General features: G+C 39.4%; 2 protein-coding genes and 1 non-coding gene across 4 annotated transcripts; 2 read left to right on the forward strand and 1 right to left on the reverse strand.

Annotated features, from left to right (window-relative positions):
• Window positions 1–5,286: 5,286 nt before the first annotated feature.
• trnat-agu (transfer RNA threonine (anticodon AGU)) lies at window positions 5,287–5,360 on the forward strand. Its single transcript has one exon. It is a non-coding gene; the product is annotated as a tRNA-Thr (tRNA).
• Window positions 5,361–6,100: 740 nt separating this feature from the next.
• On the forward strand, window positions 6,101–8,183 carry cmbl (carboxymethylenebutenolidase homolog (Pseudomonas)). 2 transcript variants are annotated; one of them, XM_062441251.1, is made up of 6 exons: window positions 6,101–6,194; window positions 6,424–6,638; window positions 6,736–6,843; window positions 7,015–7,157; window positions 7,305–7,396; window positions 7,611–8,183. In XM_062441251.1, exons 2-6 carry the CDS (start codon window positions 6,424–6,426, stop codon window positions 7,788–7,790), a joined length of 738 nt encoding a protein of 245 aa, XP_062297235.1. In that variant the 5' UTR covers window positions 6,101–6,194; the 3' UTR covers window positions 7,791–8,183. The 2 variants fall into 2 exon arrangements, with proteins under 2 accessions (XP_062297235.1, XP_062297234.1); XM_062441250.1 differs by having other exon boundaries at window positions 6,107–6,194; window positions 6,421–6,638.
• A 44-nt stretch (window positions 8,184–8,227) lies between these two features.
• cct5 (chaperonin containing TCP1, subunit 5 (epsilon)) lies at window positions 8,228–13,615 on the reverse strand. The gene is made up of 11 exons (XM_062441249.1): window positions 13,394–13,615; window positions 12,403–12,463; window positions 11,538–11,702; window positions 10,783–10,981; window positions 10,398–10,590; window positions 9,841–9,990; window positions 9,582–9,701; window positions 9,199–9,384; window positions 8,970–9,107; window positions 8,675–8,855; window positions 8,228–8,552 (listed from the first exon to the last, which is right to left on the reverse strand). Exons 1-11 carry the CDS (start codon window positions 13,496–13,498, stop codon window positions 8,425–8,427), a joined length of 1,626 nt encoding a protein of 541 aa, XP_062297233.1. The 5' UTR covers window positions 13,499–13,615; the 3' UTR covers window positions 8,228–8,424.
• Between the last annotated feature and the right edge of the window lie 122 nt (window positions 13,616–13,737).

The raw sequence follows: 13,737 nt of genomic DNA on the forward strand, positions 1-13,737 counted from the left end.
TGAATACATTTAATCTCTTGAGAAACATTGAGGACAAAATTGCGAGATGATTTAAGTTAGTTTGCCATATTGCTAATTCACTTTTTAAAAGTTATATTTATTTATTTTTAATAAATTAATTAATATCCGTATTATGTATTGTTTACATTGTACATTTTTGGTGGTGGGTTAACTATTCTAGATATTGTGTGTTCTACTAGTCACTTATGTAAGGACTTAAGTGATGTTACGACTTGTTGAATCATTAATTCTACCTTTTTTTCTCATTCTACTATTATACTTATTCTACTTTTTCCAAATTCACTGTATTTTTTATTTATTTGAGTTATTTAGTCACTTTATTTTATTTAGATACTTTAGTTACTTCTTCTAGGTGTTTTGATATGTTATTCATACATGAAAAGAAGCATAACGTCACATTGTTCAGCTTTGTAATGAATGCTTCACAATAAACATATTTGAAACATTGTACAATTTTATTTCTGCTTGTGTTTTGTGAGTTTATTATTATTTTCCCCTGTAATACTGGCCGTAATGTTTATATTTTATTAGTACTACGTTGTTAATAAAAAATAAAAAAAAACAACCATGTTAAACAGCGACATCTGCAGGATGTTTCTTGAAACAACTATAACATAGAGCAACATTTTTAACACAACATATAGTATAGTTTGAATACCGGGACCCATTTTGAGAGCTTTTCCCTTCCATAAAATACTTTTGTTGTGAGACTTTTATGACAAAACTATGGTTCTCTATTTGTCAATCCTCAATATTCATCTTCATGTTCTTCATTATATTTCGCATTAAAAACACATTTATATAAACTTTCATGAAAATTAAATAAATGACCTGTGTGTCCACCCCTTCAACATAACTTTCCTTACACTTGGTAATTGAACTTATAAGCATATAATATATGTACATAGTGTTTGAAAGAAGAGAGAATCTTTAAGTTTAAAGAACAAGATGGACCACCTGCATTTTGTATTGGAGTCAATGAAAGCTGAACAGTGTGCTACCTACCAATTAAACTTAAGTTCTTAAAAACTGTAACTCTTGTGAGAAATATATTTACATTTTGAGAGCAAAGAGGCTTGTGCAAACATTTGGAGGTATGACATGTGCTTGAAGAGTTACAGTAGAACTGTGGGAGCGAGATATGTATATCACACAAATGCAAATTTTATGAAAGCAAACCTTTATTTTTTAACTTTATGTCAAAAGTATCTCTTTACAAAAAAGCTTTATCTGTGATTTAATTTTGTTTAAACAACAATGTAATGTTGAAAGTGAAATGAGAAACTTTCTCAAAATTAATAACGTATTGTCTCAAATTAATGACGTATTATCTCAAAATATGGACTTAGTATCTCAAAATAGTAAGATGTAGTATAAAATGGTTGTCTCCTGATGTGTTGATGAAAAAGAAGGAAACCGCCGCTGACACGTCTCACTTGTATATTTAAAAGATTTTATTACAAAAGAGAACAGTGTCAAACATCCAATCTTGAGAGAGTCCCTGGTGCCAATCTGAGTCTCTCTCCCTACTCCAGTTTTGGCAACACTATATATAGTTTCCTATCTCTAAAAACTCCACCTTCTGAACAATTGATCAGCCAAGAAAAAACAGCCTCTGGCCTGACTTTTAATCTTTAACCTAAGAAAAACATGTGTTGGAATGTCACAGGATGTCACAGGACAAAGGGTCTCCCAAGGTTATATCGTCTCTCTGCCATTGACGGTTTTATAATTTAGGCCTACTACTTATACGTCTTCAACTTTTGTTATTGTGTTATTCATGTGGTGATGTGGTGAATATGTTTATACAAATATAAACTCAAAAAATAAACTCAACCACTTGTCATTTTAAGCAATATTTAATTTCCGCCTTGTTGAAAGGTGAAGGTAGTACTCGTCATGACAATCATGTAGCATATTAAATGTACTGTATATAACGCCTTTCATAAAACAAACCCATTAGTCCTACGAGGGTGGTCATGTTTTTCATTCAGATCACTCTTAACAACTATGTTGAAGAAGATGGTTTACATCTTCTTCAACAAAGTTGTTACAGGAGGAGATTATTTCAGATCTCCTTGCTGTCTGCTGATATGCACTCTTTTTTTTTTTTATCTCGGTGCACTTTCTCATTTTTGCTGCCTGTCATGTACTCTTTCTTTTTTACCTGTTTTGTCTTGCTGCGGTTATGGACACTATGGATTTCCCCTGTGTGGGATCAATGAAATCTTATCTTATCTTATCTTACCTTGACAATATCTGATGTAAAAACAAAACTGTATGAACGAGTACATAAAGAGAACACGGCAAATGAAAAACATATGCACAGTTCTCTGTGCAAATGAGTGCTAATAAACTTAACTGTGACAGCTTTTAAAGGTAGGGGAAAGAACTGTGTGATGAAATTGAGAATTTCAAATATACCTTTGCCAGAAACCCCTGACTCTAACTTGCCTACACAACCTATTAGTTTGGCCTGAGTGAAACAGAGGTTACACAGAGAGCTTTGATTGCAAATGATTCAAAAAAAGATTGATTGATCAAAGCAGATTTTCAAATTTAAAGACTTTCATTGAAACCAATTCGCTGTTGAGAAATTTAGAGTGTCCAATCAATTAATTGTTTATGTGGGAGGAAACTGGAGTACCCAGAGAAAACCCACTCTACCTCAGTAGACAACACACAGGCCCAATGCCAAACCAGCCCCTATACCCTCGCCCTATCCACTCCCTCTTTGCTTGGCTAACCATGCATTCATTCATTCATTCATTTTCCAAACCGCTGATCCTCTCTAGGAGGATCAACTTTTTACCCCCCCACCCCCTTAATTAGAAGTACCCTCGACATCTGCAAGTGTTTGATTTGGAATGATAGGGATTGGTTTGGGATTGGGCCACAGACTCAGAAAGGATCAGGATAGGATTTGAACCCTCACCTTCTAGCCATGAGGAAACACTGTTGACCACTGAGGTAACCCTGAGAGCTCAAGTCCTACCCTCTCATGGAGGCCAGACTGAAGCTCTTTACTGTGTTCATCTTGAAGGAAAAAAGCAAACCCCAATACACCTTTTAACTTCAAGATGAAGGATACCCACCCCCTAAAGAACCCCAACACTAGTTCTACATCTGAAGGAGAGGCCCTCAGATCTAGAACCACTGTTGACCCTTGATATTACCCTGAAACCTCAGGTCCTGCCCTCTCATGGAGGCCGGACTGAAGCCCTTTACTACGTTCATCTTGAAGGAAAAAAGTGCACTGGGGTTTACTTTTTTTCCTTCAAGATGAAGGAGCCCCCTAAAGAACCCCAACCTTGCACGACCTTTTGAAAGGCTTGGGGAGGCATTTCTCCACTAAAGAGAAGACCCTGCTGATGGCACTCTTTCTTTCTTTCACTGGTGCCATGAGTCGGGCGCTGATACAGGAGGCCATTAATTTTACGGTGACTGGTTCCTCTAAAGTCATCAAAATCAGAACAGTCTCTGCAGAGCCCCACTTCTTCACTAAGTCTTTGAACACGGCCTCATCGAGCTCTTTAAGAGTTGCTGGGGTTATTGGGAATTTTGCTTCTTCGATATCAGCCCATATCGACTTGAAGAGGTTGTGGATGATGACTTCTGAATGTCTCCAGTTCACCTTGGCCTTGTTGACTACCCGAAAGATAATGTTCTCCAGGAGGATTGTAATCAACGTCTTGTTCCTCTCGGCCTGTCTTGCATCTCCCTGTGAAGTTTGGAATCGTACCTCCTCACATTTTGAGGCCAGTGCTGTAGCTGATGTGAAGCACTCAGCCTCTTTCGCTGAAGTGACCTGGTCCTCTGGTGTCTCCTCAGTTTTGACCAGTGACTGACAGCTGTCATCAATTTCTTCCAGATCCTGCAGCACAAGCGGGGTTGAGCATGGGAGGGTGGTCTGGCTCACTCTCTCCCGGTGTGCTCGGGGTCTGCACCACGTCTTGCTGGTGCATGTCTCCATTATTTCAATTGCATGACGAATCATGTCATTCAGTCTGTGGATGTGGATGAGGCGCTGATCAATTGCAGGCTCGCCAATCCTAGCGGTAAAAAGGGGAAAGTTGCTGCTGTCGATGACCTCTTTAGCTAGCAGGCTTGTCAGGCGGTGGAAGCTCACACACTTATTTAGGTCCTTCACTCCCATCACCTTAACCAAGCTTTGAGCCAGCATGTCACCCAGTTTGGACTTTAGTTGCTCCTCAAAAATGACCACAGTTGTGTTCTTCAAAAGGGTGTTTGTTGCTGCTTGTTTGAGATCCAACAGCAGCACACCCAACAAGATTTTAGTGGCATTATCAGGAGAACCGGATGACAGCAAAATCCACTGTCCCTCGGTTATTTCTCCAAAAAAGGTTTGGATCAGTGGACAGAAAGTGTCAAATGTGATCTCCATATTCTCCATGTGTGAGCTTCCTTTTCTATCTATGTTTATCATTAATGATATGTTGTCTCAGATGCATTAAGCGCTCTGTGAGTTCTGCGACCTGTTGATTGTACTCTGTACTTGTCAGTTATAAATGTCTGTCTACATGATTCTTTGATCTGATTATGACGTAAAAATCGGAATTTGGTGAATATGACGAAACTCAAAGCCCCGCCTCCAAATAGCAACCTTTTGCCTAGCAACCTGAAGCACCTAGCAACGGCTTTTTTATTTTTTATTTATGGAATCATTTTCCATGTTGAAATCAGGGTGGTATTCCAGCGGATTTAATGAAAACCTTGAGATGAGAGAAACTTTGGGGGTTCAGTTCCAGAAAGAGAACAGGTTTTTCTTTAATAAACCCTGAGTTTCGCTCTCTGTTACAGAGCCAGACACTTTCAATCAAAGCATACAAAAACGCATTAATTGGCGGAGGTAGCTACTGTATGTTAGAGTCAAAATCCTGGTTGGATATTAGTTTGCCACTCAAGCACTAAGTTACCGCTTTCCATCAGTTAGTTCTTTGAACAGCGGTTTTTGCCCTCATATTGAAAAGGTTAAATAACTTATCTGAATAGCCTAAAACCTCTACATGTCCTTCTGTTATAACAGTGACTCTCTGCCCACAAAACAGCTGTCAGTTTGTTAGAGTGGCTCAAGCACTTATAATAGGCCTATTTATTGCGTATGTGATTAGATAATTATGATAACTTGCTAAAAGGGGCCAGGGGGGCGGGCTGAATGAAAAATGAGCAAAATCAAGCACAATGGGGACGTTAGGTGAAAATTGTGAAGGATTCTGGAAAAGGGGCAAAAAACGAGAAGACACCGGCGCCGTGGCTTAGTTGGTTAAAGCGCCTGTCTAGTAAACAGGAGATCCTGGGTTCGAATCCCAGCGGTGCCTTTTGGACACACCGACTAAACCAGACCTCTGTGCAACAATCGGTCACTTGGCCTCTGGCACTGTTTGTCCGCCACTGTTTGTCTCTCAAACTGTGCCAATTTGGTAAAACTACCCAGCGTGATACCGGAAGAACACAGTACGAAAACGTCACGTTATGTTCATTGTGAAAACCAAACGAACACATTTACACAGATCACTGAATTACATCCGGCTTAGTAGAAAGGAAACATAAATACAGGCTACATGGCCAAATTGTTTCTCATGAAGTTAAGAGGTCATGTGACTTTGAATGTTTTGTATGGTCGTGTAAAGGAACTTGTCAGACCACTTAAATTTCATGTTTAAGTTACAAATTCATGCTGGTGTGTGAAATGTTACAAGTTTTAAATCAGCAGCAAGAGAGATGAGTCACTGACTACGAAACTACTTCCCTTGACTACTTCCCTTTTATTTAAACCTTAAATTACATGAATTTACCCATTAATAAGGACTGAATTATTTTAATGGACATTTAAGGTTATAACTAATGGATGACAGTGAACAAAGAGAGAATCTCGGATAACAACACACAAAGAAGCTTGACTTCATTCTCTGCTCGGGATGCCATTACTCCACTGTATCTTTATATGGCAAAAAATGGTTTGTGCTGACATCTATGTCTGATACAGGTTTGTTCTTACAGCTCTTATTTTGAAGATCATGGCAGGAATTCCATGTTGCATTATCAACTTGACATTATTCAAACACAAACTGTTTGGACTTTGCTTTGCGACTTTTTACAGCTACAAAAGACTTGATTAGATACAATTTCCTGTCTCATCAGAAAACAATAAGGTATGCATTGTGTTGCCTTTAAACTTCACTCCAATTTCTGATTAAAGGAAAATACAAAGTCATTCATTTGTTAATGTTAGAGCTATTTGTGAAAAGTGCTTTGTCATTGTGTTGCAATGCTTTCATAACCATTTAAACTCCCAGAGCTCTGCACAGTTCAGATAAATGTCTATTTTAATGTAGGGTTCTCACTTCCCTCTTGACTTTGTGTCTATGTGTCTGTGAGCAGATGGCCAATGAGGCTAAGCCATGCCCCTGTGATATTGGGGATCGGATGGAGTATGGAGGGCTCGGCCAGGAAGTCCAAATAGAGCACACTAAAGCTTATCTAGTAAAGCCATCCAATGCATCTGATAAGGCCATCATTGTCATACAAGACATATATGGGTGGCAGCTTCCCAACACCAGATACATGGCTGATATGCTGGCTGCCAATGGATACATGTGTGTAAAATACAATATTCCTCCTCTGTGTGTTCTGTAATATATGTTTACTTTTTACATAATAGTAATTTTCTCTGCCTTCCTTTGCTCTGAGCAGTGCTGTTTGTCCAGACTTCTATGTCGGAAAGGAGCCATGGAGTCCATCACATGACTGGTCCAAATTTGAGGAGTGGCTTGAAAACAAAAAGCCAACCAACATCAATAAGTAAATACAAGTGTAATTTTTAGCTAATTTAACATAGTTGTTGTTAGTTTTCATTGTTTTATTTCACATTTTAGATCATTTAAATAGAGCAATTCTTTATATGATGTGGATTTCTGTGATGACATCCATTTCACATTTTTTTCACTATTGACTCTAACATTTGCTTCTCAGAGAATTGGATGCAGTGCTGAGGTTCCTGAAGGAGCAGTGCGGGGCCAAACACGTCGGAGCAGTTGGCTTCTGCTGGGGAGGGGTCGCCACACATTACCTGGCCCTGCAGTACCCAGAGGTCAAAGCTGGAGTGTCAGTCTATGGTGTGTCATTTCTGCATGGTAGATGAAGTGTAACAGTTCATTTTTATTTTCATCTGTGCTACACAGTCTAAATGCACGCCCTCTATTCAGTATGCAGTATTGTTTCTGATGGGTGGGTTTATGATGTGCTTATGTGATATTGTGCAGGGATTGTCCGCGAGAGGGAGGACAGGTATGAGTTGAAGAGTCCTACTCTGTTCATCTTTGGGGAGAAAGATCATGTTATCCCTCTGGACCAGGTGAGTATGCTTGAGCGTTGCTTTCACACATACATACTGAACAGATATAGGACAACTTTGAGTTTGATAGTGAAAGTACAACCTGGTACTTCAACATCAAATGGGATCCTAGCAGCAACTTCCATAAGCTTCTACTACGTTTATATACACCATCAAAAAATAAATGCCCTAATCGCTGCCATATAACCACCAATGACATCCTTCTGGTCTTTAGGTGAGTGTCCTTGAAGCAAAGCTGAAGGAAAAATGCACGGTGGATTACCAGGTCAAGATCTTTCCCGGTCAGACTCATGGGTTTGTCCATCGCAAGAGAGAGGACATCAACCCTGCTGAAAGACCAAGCATTCAGGAGGCCAGAACAGACATGCTGAATTGGCTGAACAAGTATATGTAACTGAGGAGGTCAGACGAGCCAACACAACAGTCCGGGATATGTAAGACTGGAAAAGCAACTGGTGCCTTCAACCATCTGGTTGTTGTTGCTCAAATCTTTGAAATTTTTTCATAGGACTTATTTTATAAGTCTGGATCTTTGGATATTAAGAAACTGTGATTTCAAAACCAGTTAAATATGAATTTATGCTATGGACCCAAAGCACTTTCTCAAACTTGATGCAGTATGTTGTCTTGTACGTGTAAGCCTGCAAGCATTAGATAACTTTTATAGAACATAGTATGATTACACTTCTTTATCCGTCATGCTTGCAAATGTTTTGTTGAAATTCTCACGTTCTGTAAGATATGAAATGTAATCAAACATGGAATACACTAATAAAAAAATCAAATATCAGGTTTGACACTGGGAACATGAAATCAGGACTACAGAGTCTGGAAATTTCAGCGGACCAACATTTTAATGGTGACTTTGATACTACAACAGCTTGAACATTTTGTATCAAACGATAAATAGCAAGACGCAGTGCGGTTTGGACGTGGTGCTCGGGGAAGTGCCTAACATCTCTAGAACAGCTCAGACATCTTTTAACTGTTCCAGAGCACAGCCGAGCCTACTGGTGTTCATGGGGCCTTCAGTCCTCAATCTCTCCCGGGCTTCGGATGTCGTCGATCTTAAGAATCATTTTGACAACTTGAGTAGCCAGCAAGATCTGCTGCTTCTTGCCAATCAGGGTCTCGATCACATGTTGCTGCTTCATGTCTGTATAGGAGCAACAAAAAAAAAGTCATTCAATATGCCATGTCTTTTTGCTTTGGTGTGCTGATTAGTTGTGTAGTTGGAGGCATGAGCTAGTACTATGCTCTGTGCGCGTGGTTTCTTACCGTTGGTGTTGTTGTGCAGACAGTCAATGCCAAGGAAGGCATTGTTCTCTCTGACCTGTTTGGCTCTGACCTCTGTCATAGTCTGGATGGGGTTCAGCCCACTGTTCTCAGCCAATGCCATTGGGATCACCTCTAAAGCATCAGCAAATGACCTCATGGCATACTGCTCCAATGATGGGCACTATAAATAAGAAGGGCAGAAGTTAGGGCGGATTTAAGCAGCAATGTGAGGATTCATTATGTTTATTTTAATACTAAATGCAAATATTCAGAAAGTCTTGTTTTATTATCTCACCTTATCTGCAGCCTGGTTGACAGCGAGAGCACATGCAATCTCTGAAGCTCCACCTCCGTACACAACACGGTTGTCTCTCACCAGATTGCGAATTACACAGAGAGCGTCATGGAGAGCACGTTTGGCCTCTTCAATGATCTAATGAGACAGAATAAATGGTAACTCAACATGAATAGATCAGCATCAGTGGATACATTGGCGGATAGTTTAGTTTTTGGTTTGTGCTTACCATTTTGTTGCCTCCACGGATGAAAATGGTTACTGCCCTGGTGTTTTTGCACTCCTGGATAACCAACATGTGATCCTTAGTGGTGCCGAAGGAGATCTCCTTCACCACACCAGCTGTGCCAAGCTTCTCTGGTGTCAACTCACAGAACCGTGGCACAATGCGGCCTCCTGTGGCGATGGCGATCAACTGCACAGGAAAAATGGTTGACATTGAATACTCAGACACAAACAACAAAGATATTTTGTATCATTAACTTTCTGCTCATCAGCACCACATGGCCATCAGATGGGAATGTAAGCTTGATACAAACAAGGTGAAAACATATATATTATATAAACAGTAACTTTACATTGAGTTCTGTGACATGACAGAATGTGTCTCACCTCAATCTCAGGCCCGCCGACCCAGCGCACAGCAGGCAGCTCATTCTGAAGCAGCAGGTGGTTGGCTTCATCATCAAAACCCCACTGGCAGATGGCCAAGTTAGCACCGTTGCTTTTGACCTAAAGAAAGATGAGTTTACCTTTTAAGATTGTATCAATGTGGATGCTAAGAATTCAGTTCTAGTGGTTGTTATATTTATGATTTGAAATGTACTCGTTGCCTGAATCCTCAGCAGCTAACAAACTCTGTGGTACCAACCTGTTTAATCATCTCCTCAAACTTCTCCTTTTCGTATTTCTGGAGGGCTTTGTAGTCCTCCACGGAGGTAACGTCCAACTTATGCTTGGTCTTGGGCTTAGGGGGCTCAAATGGGCAGGTGAGGATGGCAATTTTAACATCTTTCAGAACCTGAGTGGTAACAAAGAATAGTTGGTGTTAGCCCCATTATTGTACTTTTTGTATTATTATTATTATTGTACAGCAGTCATACGTGAATGCAATAAAAAATGTGTCCTTCTGCAGCACTAAAAAGCAAATAACCATGTCCTTATGAGTTGTAGCTTATACACTATATACATATCTACCTTTTCTATCCTTTAACCGCTTTGAAATACATGCTGCAGTAATAACATTCAAAATAAACCCTTTGATGATTTCCAACAAATGGCTAGAATACTTTAATTTATTGTGCTCGTTACATAGATAGATGTCAGACACACATTTGATTTTTATGTCAACTATTTGATTCCACACAGTTGGAGGTAGCATTTAAGATAGAGCTGATGACTTCATCTGAATGTGATATCCCTTTTTACCTTGGGCATCTGAGGGTGGCTGAACTCCTTGTCAACTATGACTCCCTTGATGAGCTGTGTGTCTTCCAGCTTGCCTCCGACCTTGCCCTCCATCTTGATGAGCTCAAAGTCCACATCCTTCCTTTCCATGTCGGCCACAGTGAGGATGGCATTCACTGCAATCTCTGCCATCTGTCTGTGGCACCGGTTGATGCTGAAAGACAACAGTACAATTTTGTTAACATCTTAGCAGTCCTTTAGTGTAACTAGTTACAAAATAAAATAAAAATATTACCATCTATGTCTTCATATTTTTCTGTTGTTTAGCCCCCTGAAGTACCAGTTCTGATAGTTATATTATGGTAAAAAACTAAACTAAAAACCTTATTGTGTCTAGAAGACTCACACTTTAGATCCCAGTGTTGTCATGGCAGTCTGAACGAGTGGTTCTCTGTTGTTGGGATCGAAGGGGAAGGTTTCTGCAATTTTGTCCAACTGCTCGATAGCAATGCGTGCGGCCTGGTCATAACCGTCAGAAATCCTGATGGGGTGGATTCCGCGGTCCAGCAGCTGCTCAGCCTGCTCAAGCAGAGCCCCAGCCAGCACTGAGGAGGAAGAGGAAAATACAATAAGATCATGACCAACAATAACTGAAATATGGCTGGAATACCACAGGCTGCCTTCATCAGATTTGCAGTAATTGCAGTGATTCTTTGATTTTGCATATTCCTCATGCACAGTTTATTTTAAAATGGCTTGTTGGTACTTAGTTTCAGTGCATTTCTGAAGCAAATATCATCAATGCATTGACACTATGATATGGTGTTAATAGAACCTCATGAATTAAGTGTCATATATCACTGCATGATAAAATGCACACCGCCTATGATGTCAAAAATCTAACTGCTTTTAGAGATGAAGATTGCAAAGCACAGTTATCTAATTTTTAGTAACACCCATCCAGGGTAGCATGACGTTCTAATAATCAATGGTTAAATCTTGCAGAACTATAAGAACTATATATATTTTTAAGCTATATTTGTATGCTGGAGATATTTACATTATGACCACAAGCATACCTCAGCGAGAGGTAAAAATCCAGGTTTACAACCAATATGAAATAAACATCACCCCAGACCCTTCATCTTTCTTTTTCCGTACCAACAACTCCAGTAGTTCCATCACCAATCTCATCATCCTGGGACTTGGACAGCTCCACCATAAGTTTGGCGATCTGGTGGTCCACATCCATCATGCTGAGAATAGTGGCTCCATCGTTGGTAACAGTCACTTCTCCATCCCTGTCAACCATCATCTTATCAAGACCTGGATGCAAAAATTGAAAAAATGGTCCATGAAAAGTGAGTTACAATCTTGGTTGTTAGGTAAACACTACAGTCATTATTGCATGTGGGAATGATACCAAATTTACAAATTACTGATCAAATATGTTTCATGATAATTAAAGTCCCCCTCCACTCAAAACGGTGTTTTTATTCCTACTTAAGTTGGATATTTGAGCTTTGTTGTACAGAATGATGTATGTACAGAGTTTGACACTATAAAGCAGTTTTTACCTTCATTTGCTGAAGGGGCCAAGTTTTTCAGTGCTCACTGAAAATCCAAGTTTAAGGCACGTACCAAGGAGCATGGTTTGTGGCATCACAACTGATTTGGAAGCTAATTATTAAAGCTGTGTGAGCTGGAAACTTGACGTCTCGAGTGCACATACACAGAGCGGACTTCTCAGTGATGTAGGAGACATCTTGTGTCCAACAGCTAAGCTTTAGAAATTCTTTAAAATATTTTCATATTCACCGATTCAGGAACTTTTAATGAGGGAGAAGGTGTGGATAACATTTTTAGGGTTTTGACAAGAACTTATTTTGTGTGGATACACCATATCAAGACTAATTATTTAAAATGGATGATTATATTTACATCTTTAAATGTCATCATCTATAAGCTCTCATCCAAAATCTTTTATGAAGTCAGGTGTGACTGCATTGCATTGGTTTGTACTCACCATTAGGTCCCAAAGAAGTTTTAAGTGTTGAGGCAACTGCCTTAGCTGCCATAATGTGAGACTGCAAAACACAAACATGACCATGTCAGCTCACAATTTACTCTTTCAGGCATAAGACAGGCTGAAAATACCATCTGTGAGAAATATTATACCATTACATACTATTTGGATAACATTTGACCCATTTTGACATTTGAAAGCAGTAAAAACAGTCTGATTTACATTCTTTAAGCCTGAAATGTAATCACTTTTCCTAAAGTGACCCAGAATATACCAAAATGGAGGTATTTGAAAATGATATATTTTCGTGCAGCTGGCGTTGATTTTTGTACACGGAGGGTGTTCTGGGTCAGTGTTGATGGATAGTATTCTTGGTTACATGACATTTTCCAGTCAACCGTTGTTGCAGTCATCACTTCCGATAAATTATTAGACATAATTATAGCTTTTATTGTCTTGATTTACATAACAAGCGATCGAATGTATTACATCTATAAACGAATAGTGTCAAACCTAAAGAAAACACTATGATCTCTTTAACAATAATGAAAGATCAATCACCATTTATTAATGACAGACAACATATATGGATGCAAAATACGTGTTTGCTTCAAAATGTGGTATTGGGAATAATTGTACATCAATACTTCGAAGTGTCAGATTATTAAAAGTATGAAAGGATTCATATCAAAATGATTTACATCAACAATGGCCATCTGGGGCACAGCCCTTATATAGCAACACCCACCCGGTGAGCGCTGTACAAAAAGCACATGGGCCTCATGCTAGCATGCAATGACTGGCAAATAATTTAGATAATCATTACATGTTGATAAAACGACACCAGCTTTGATAGATAAATGCGTAAAACCTATGACTCTTAGTCCTATATATTAACATTGATAATGATGACCTAATGTGGCTTGCAGATTAACTAAAACAAATTAGCATCTTGCTAGCCAGCATGCCACAGCAAGCTAACTCATTGTACCTTCAATGCGTCAATGCCCGATAGCCGAGTCTTCTTATCCTGGTCTTTAATGATGATGAAAGGCCTTCCATATTCATCGAAAGCTAACGTGCCCAGCGAGGACATGTTGGCTGGAAGATTTGGTCACTTATTAGGTGCAGCACGGATACAAAAGACGAGTTTTGCAATGTAACTGTGGAGTGTTGCTGAGCTGAAAGCCGCACCGCTTCGCAGGCGACTTCTGGAAGGATCCACGGGCGGGGAGGGAGGAACCAAGTCTCCTTAAGTGTCTTATTATTACAGACTTACAGTATTTTTTATCCAGGATGACAATATACAATTTATTCATTTGTTTTTAAATAATT

This window comes from Scomber scombrus, chromosome 20, assembly GCF_963691925.1.
Source record: "Scomber scombrus chromosome 20, fScoSco1.1, whole genome shotgun sequence".
Classification (NCBI taxonomy): domain Eukaryota; kingdom Metazoa; phylum Chordata; class Actinopteri; order Scombriformes; family Scombridae; genus Scomber; species Scomber scombrus.

What these genes read in the sequence shown, in the direction of transcription:
- cct5 (XM_062441249.1), bottom strand. Translation starts at nt 13,498, where the DNA reads ATGTCCTCGCTGGGCACGTTAGCTTTCGATGAATATGGAAGGCCTTTC. An exon ending in TGGAACTACTGGAGTTGTTG is followed by an intron (nt 10,982 to 11,537) that starts GTACGGAAAAAG and finishes CTTCCTCCTCAG; the next exon opens with TGCTGGCTGGGGCTCTGCTT. An exon ending in ACAACACTGGGATCTAAAGT is followed by an intron (nt 10,591 to 10,782) that starts GTGAGTCTTCTA and finishes GTTGTCTTTCAG; the next exon opens with CATCAACCGGTGCCACAGAC.
- cmbl (XM_062441251.1), top strand. Translation starts at nt 6,424, where the DNA reads ATGGCCAATGAGGCTAAGCCATGCCCCTGTGATATTGGGGATCGGATG. An exon ending in CTGGCTGCCAATGGATACAT is followed by an intron (nt 6,639 to 6,735) that starts GTGTGTAAAATA and finishes TGCTCTGAGCAG; the next exon opens with TGCTGTTTGTCCAGACTTCT. An exon ending in AAGCCAACCAACATCAATAA is followed by an intron (nt 6,844 to 7,014) that starts GTAAATACAAGT and finishes TTTGCTTCTCAG; the next exon opens with AGAATTGGATGCAGTGCTGA.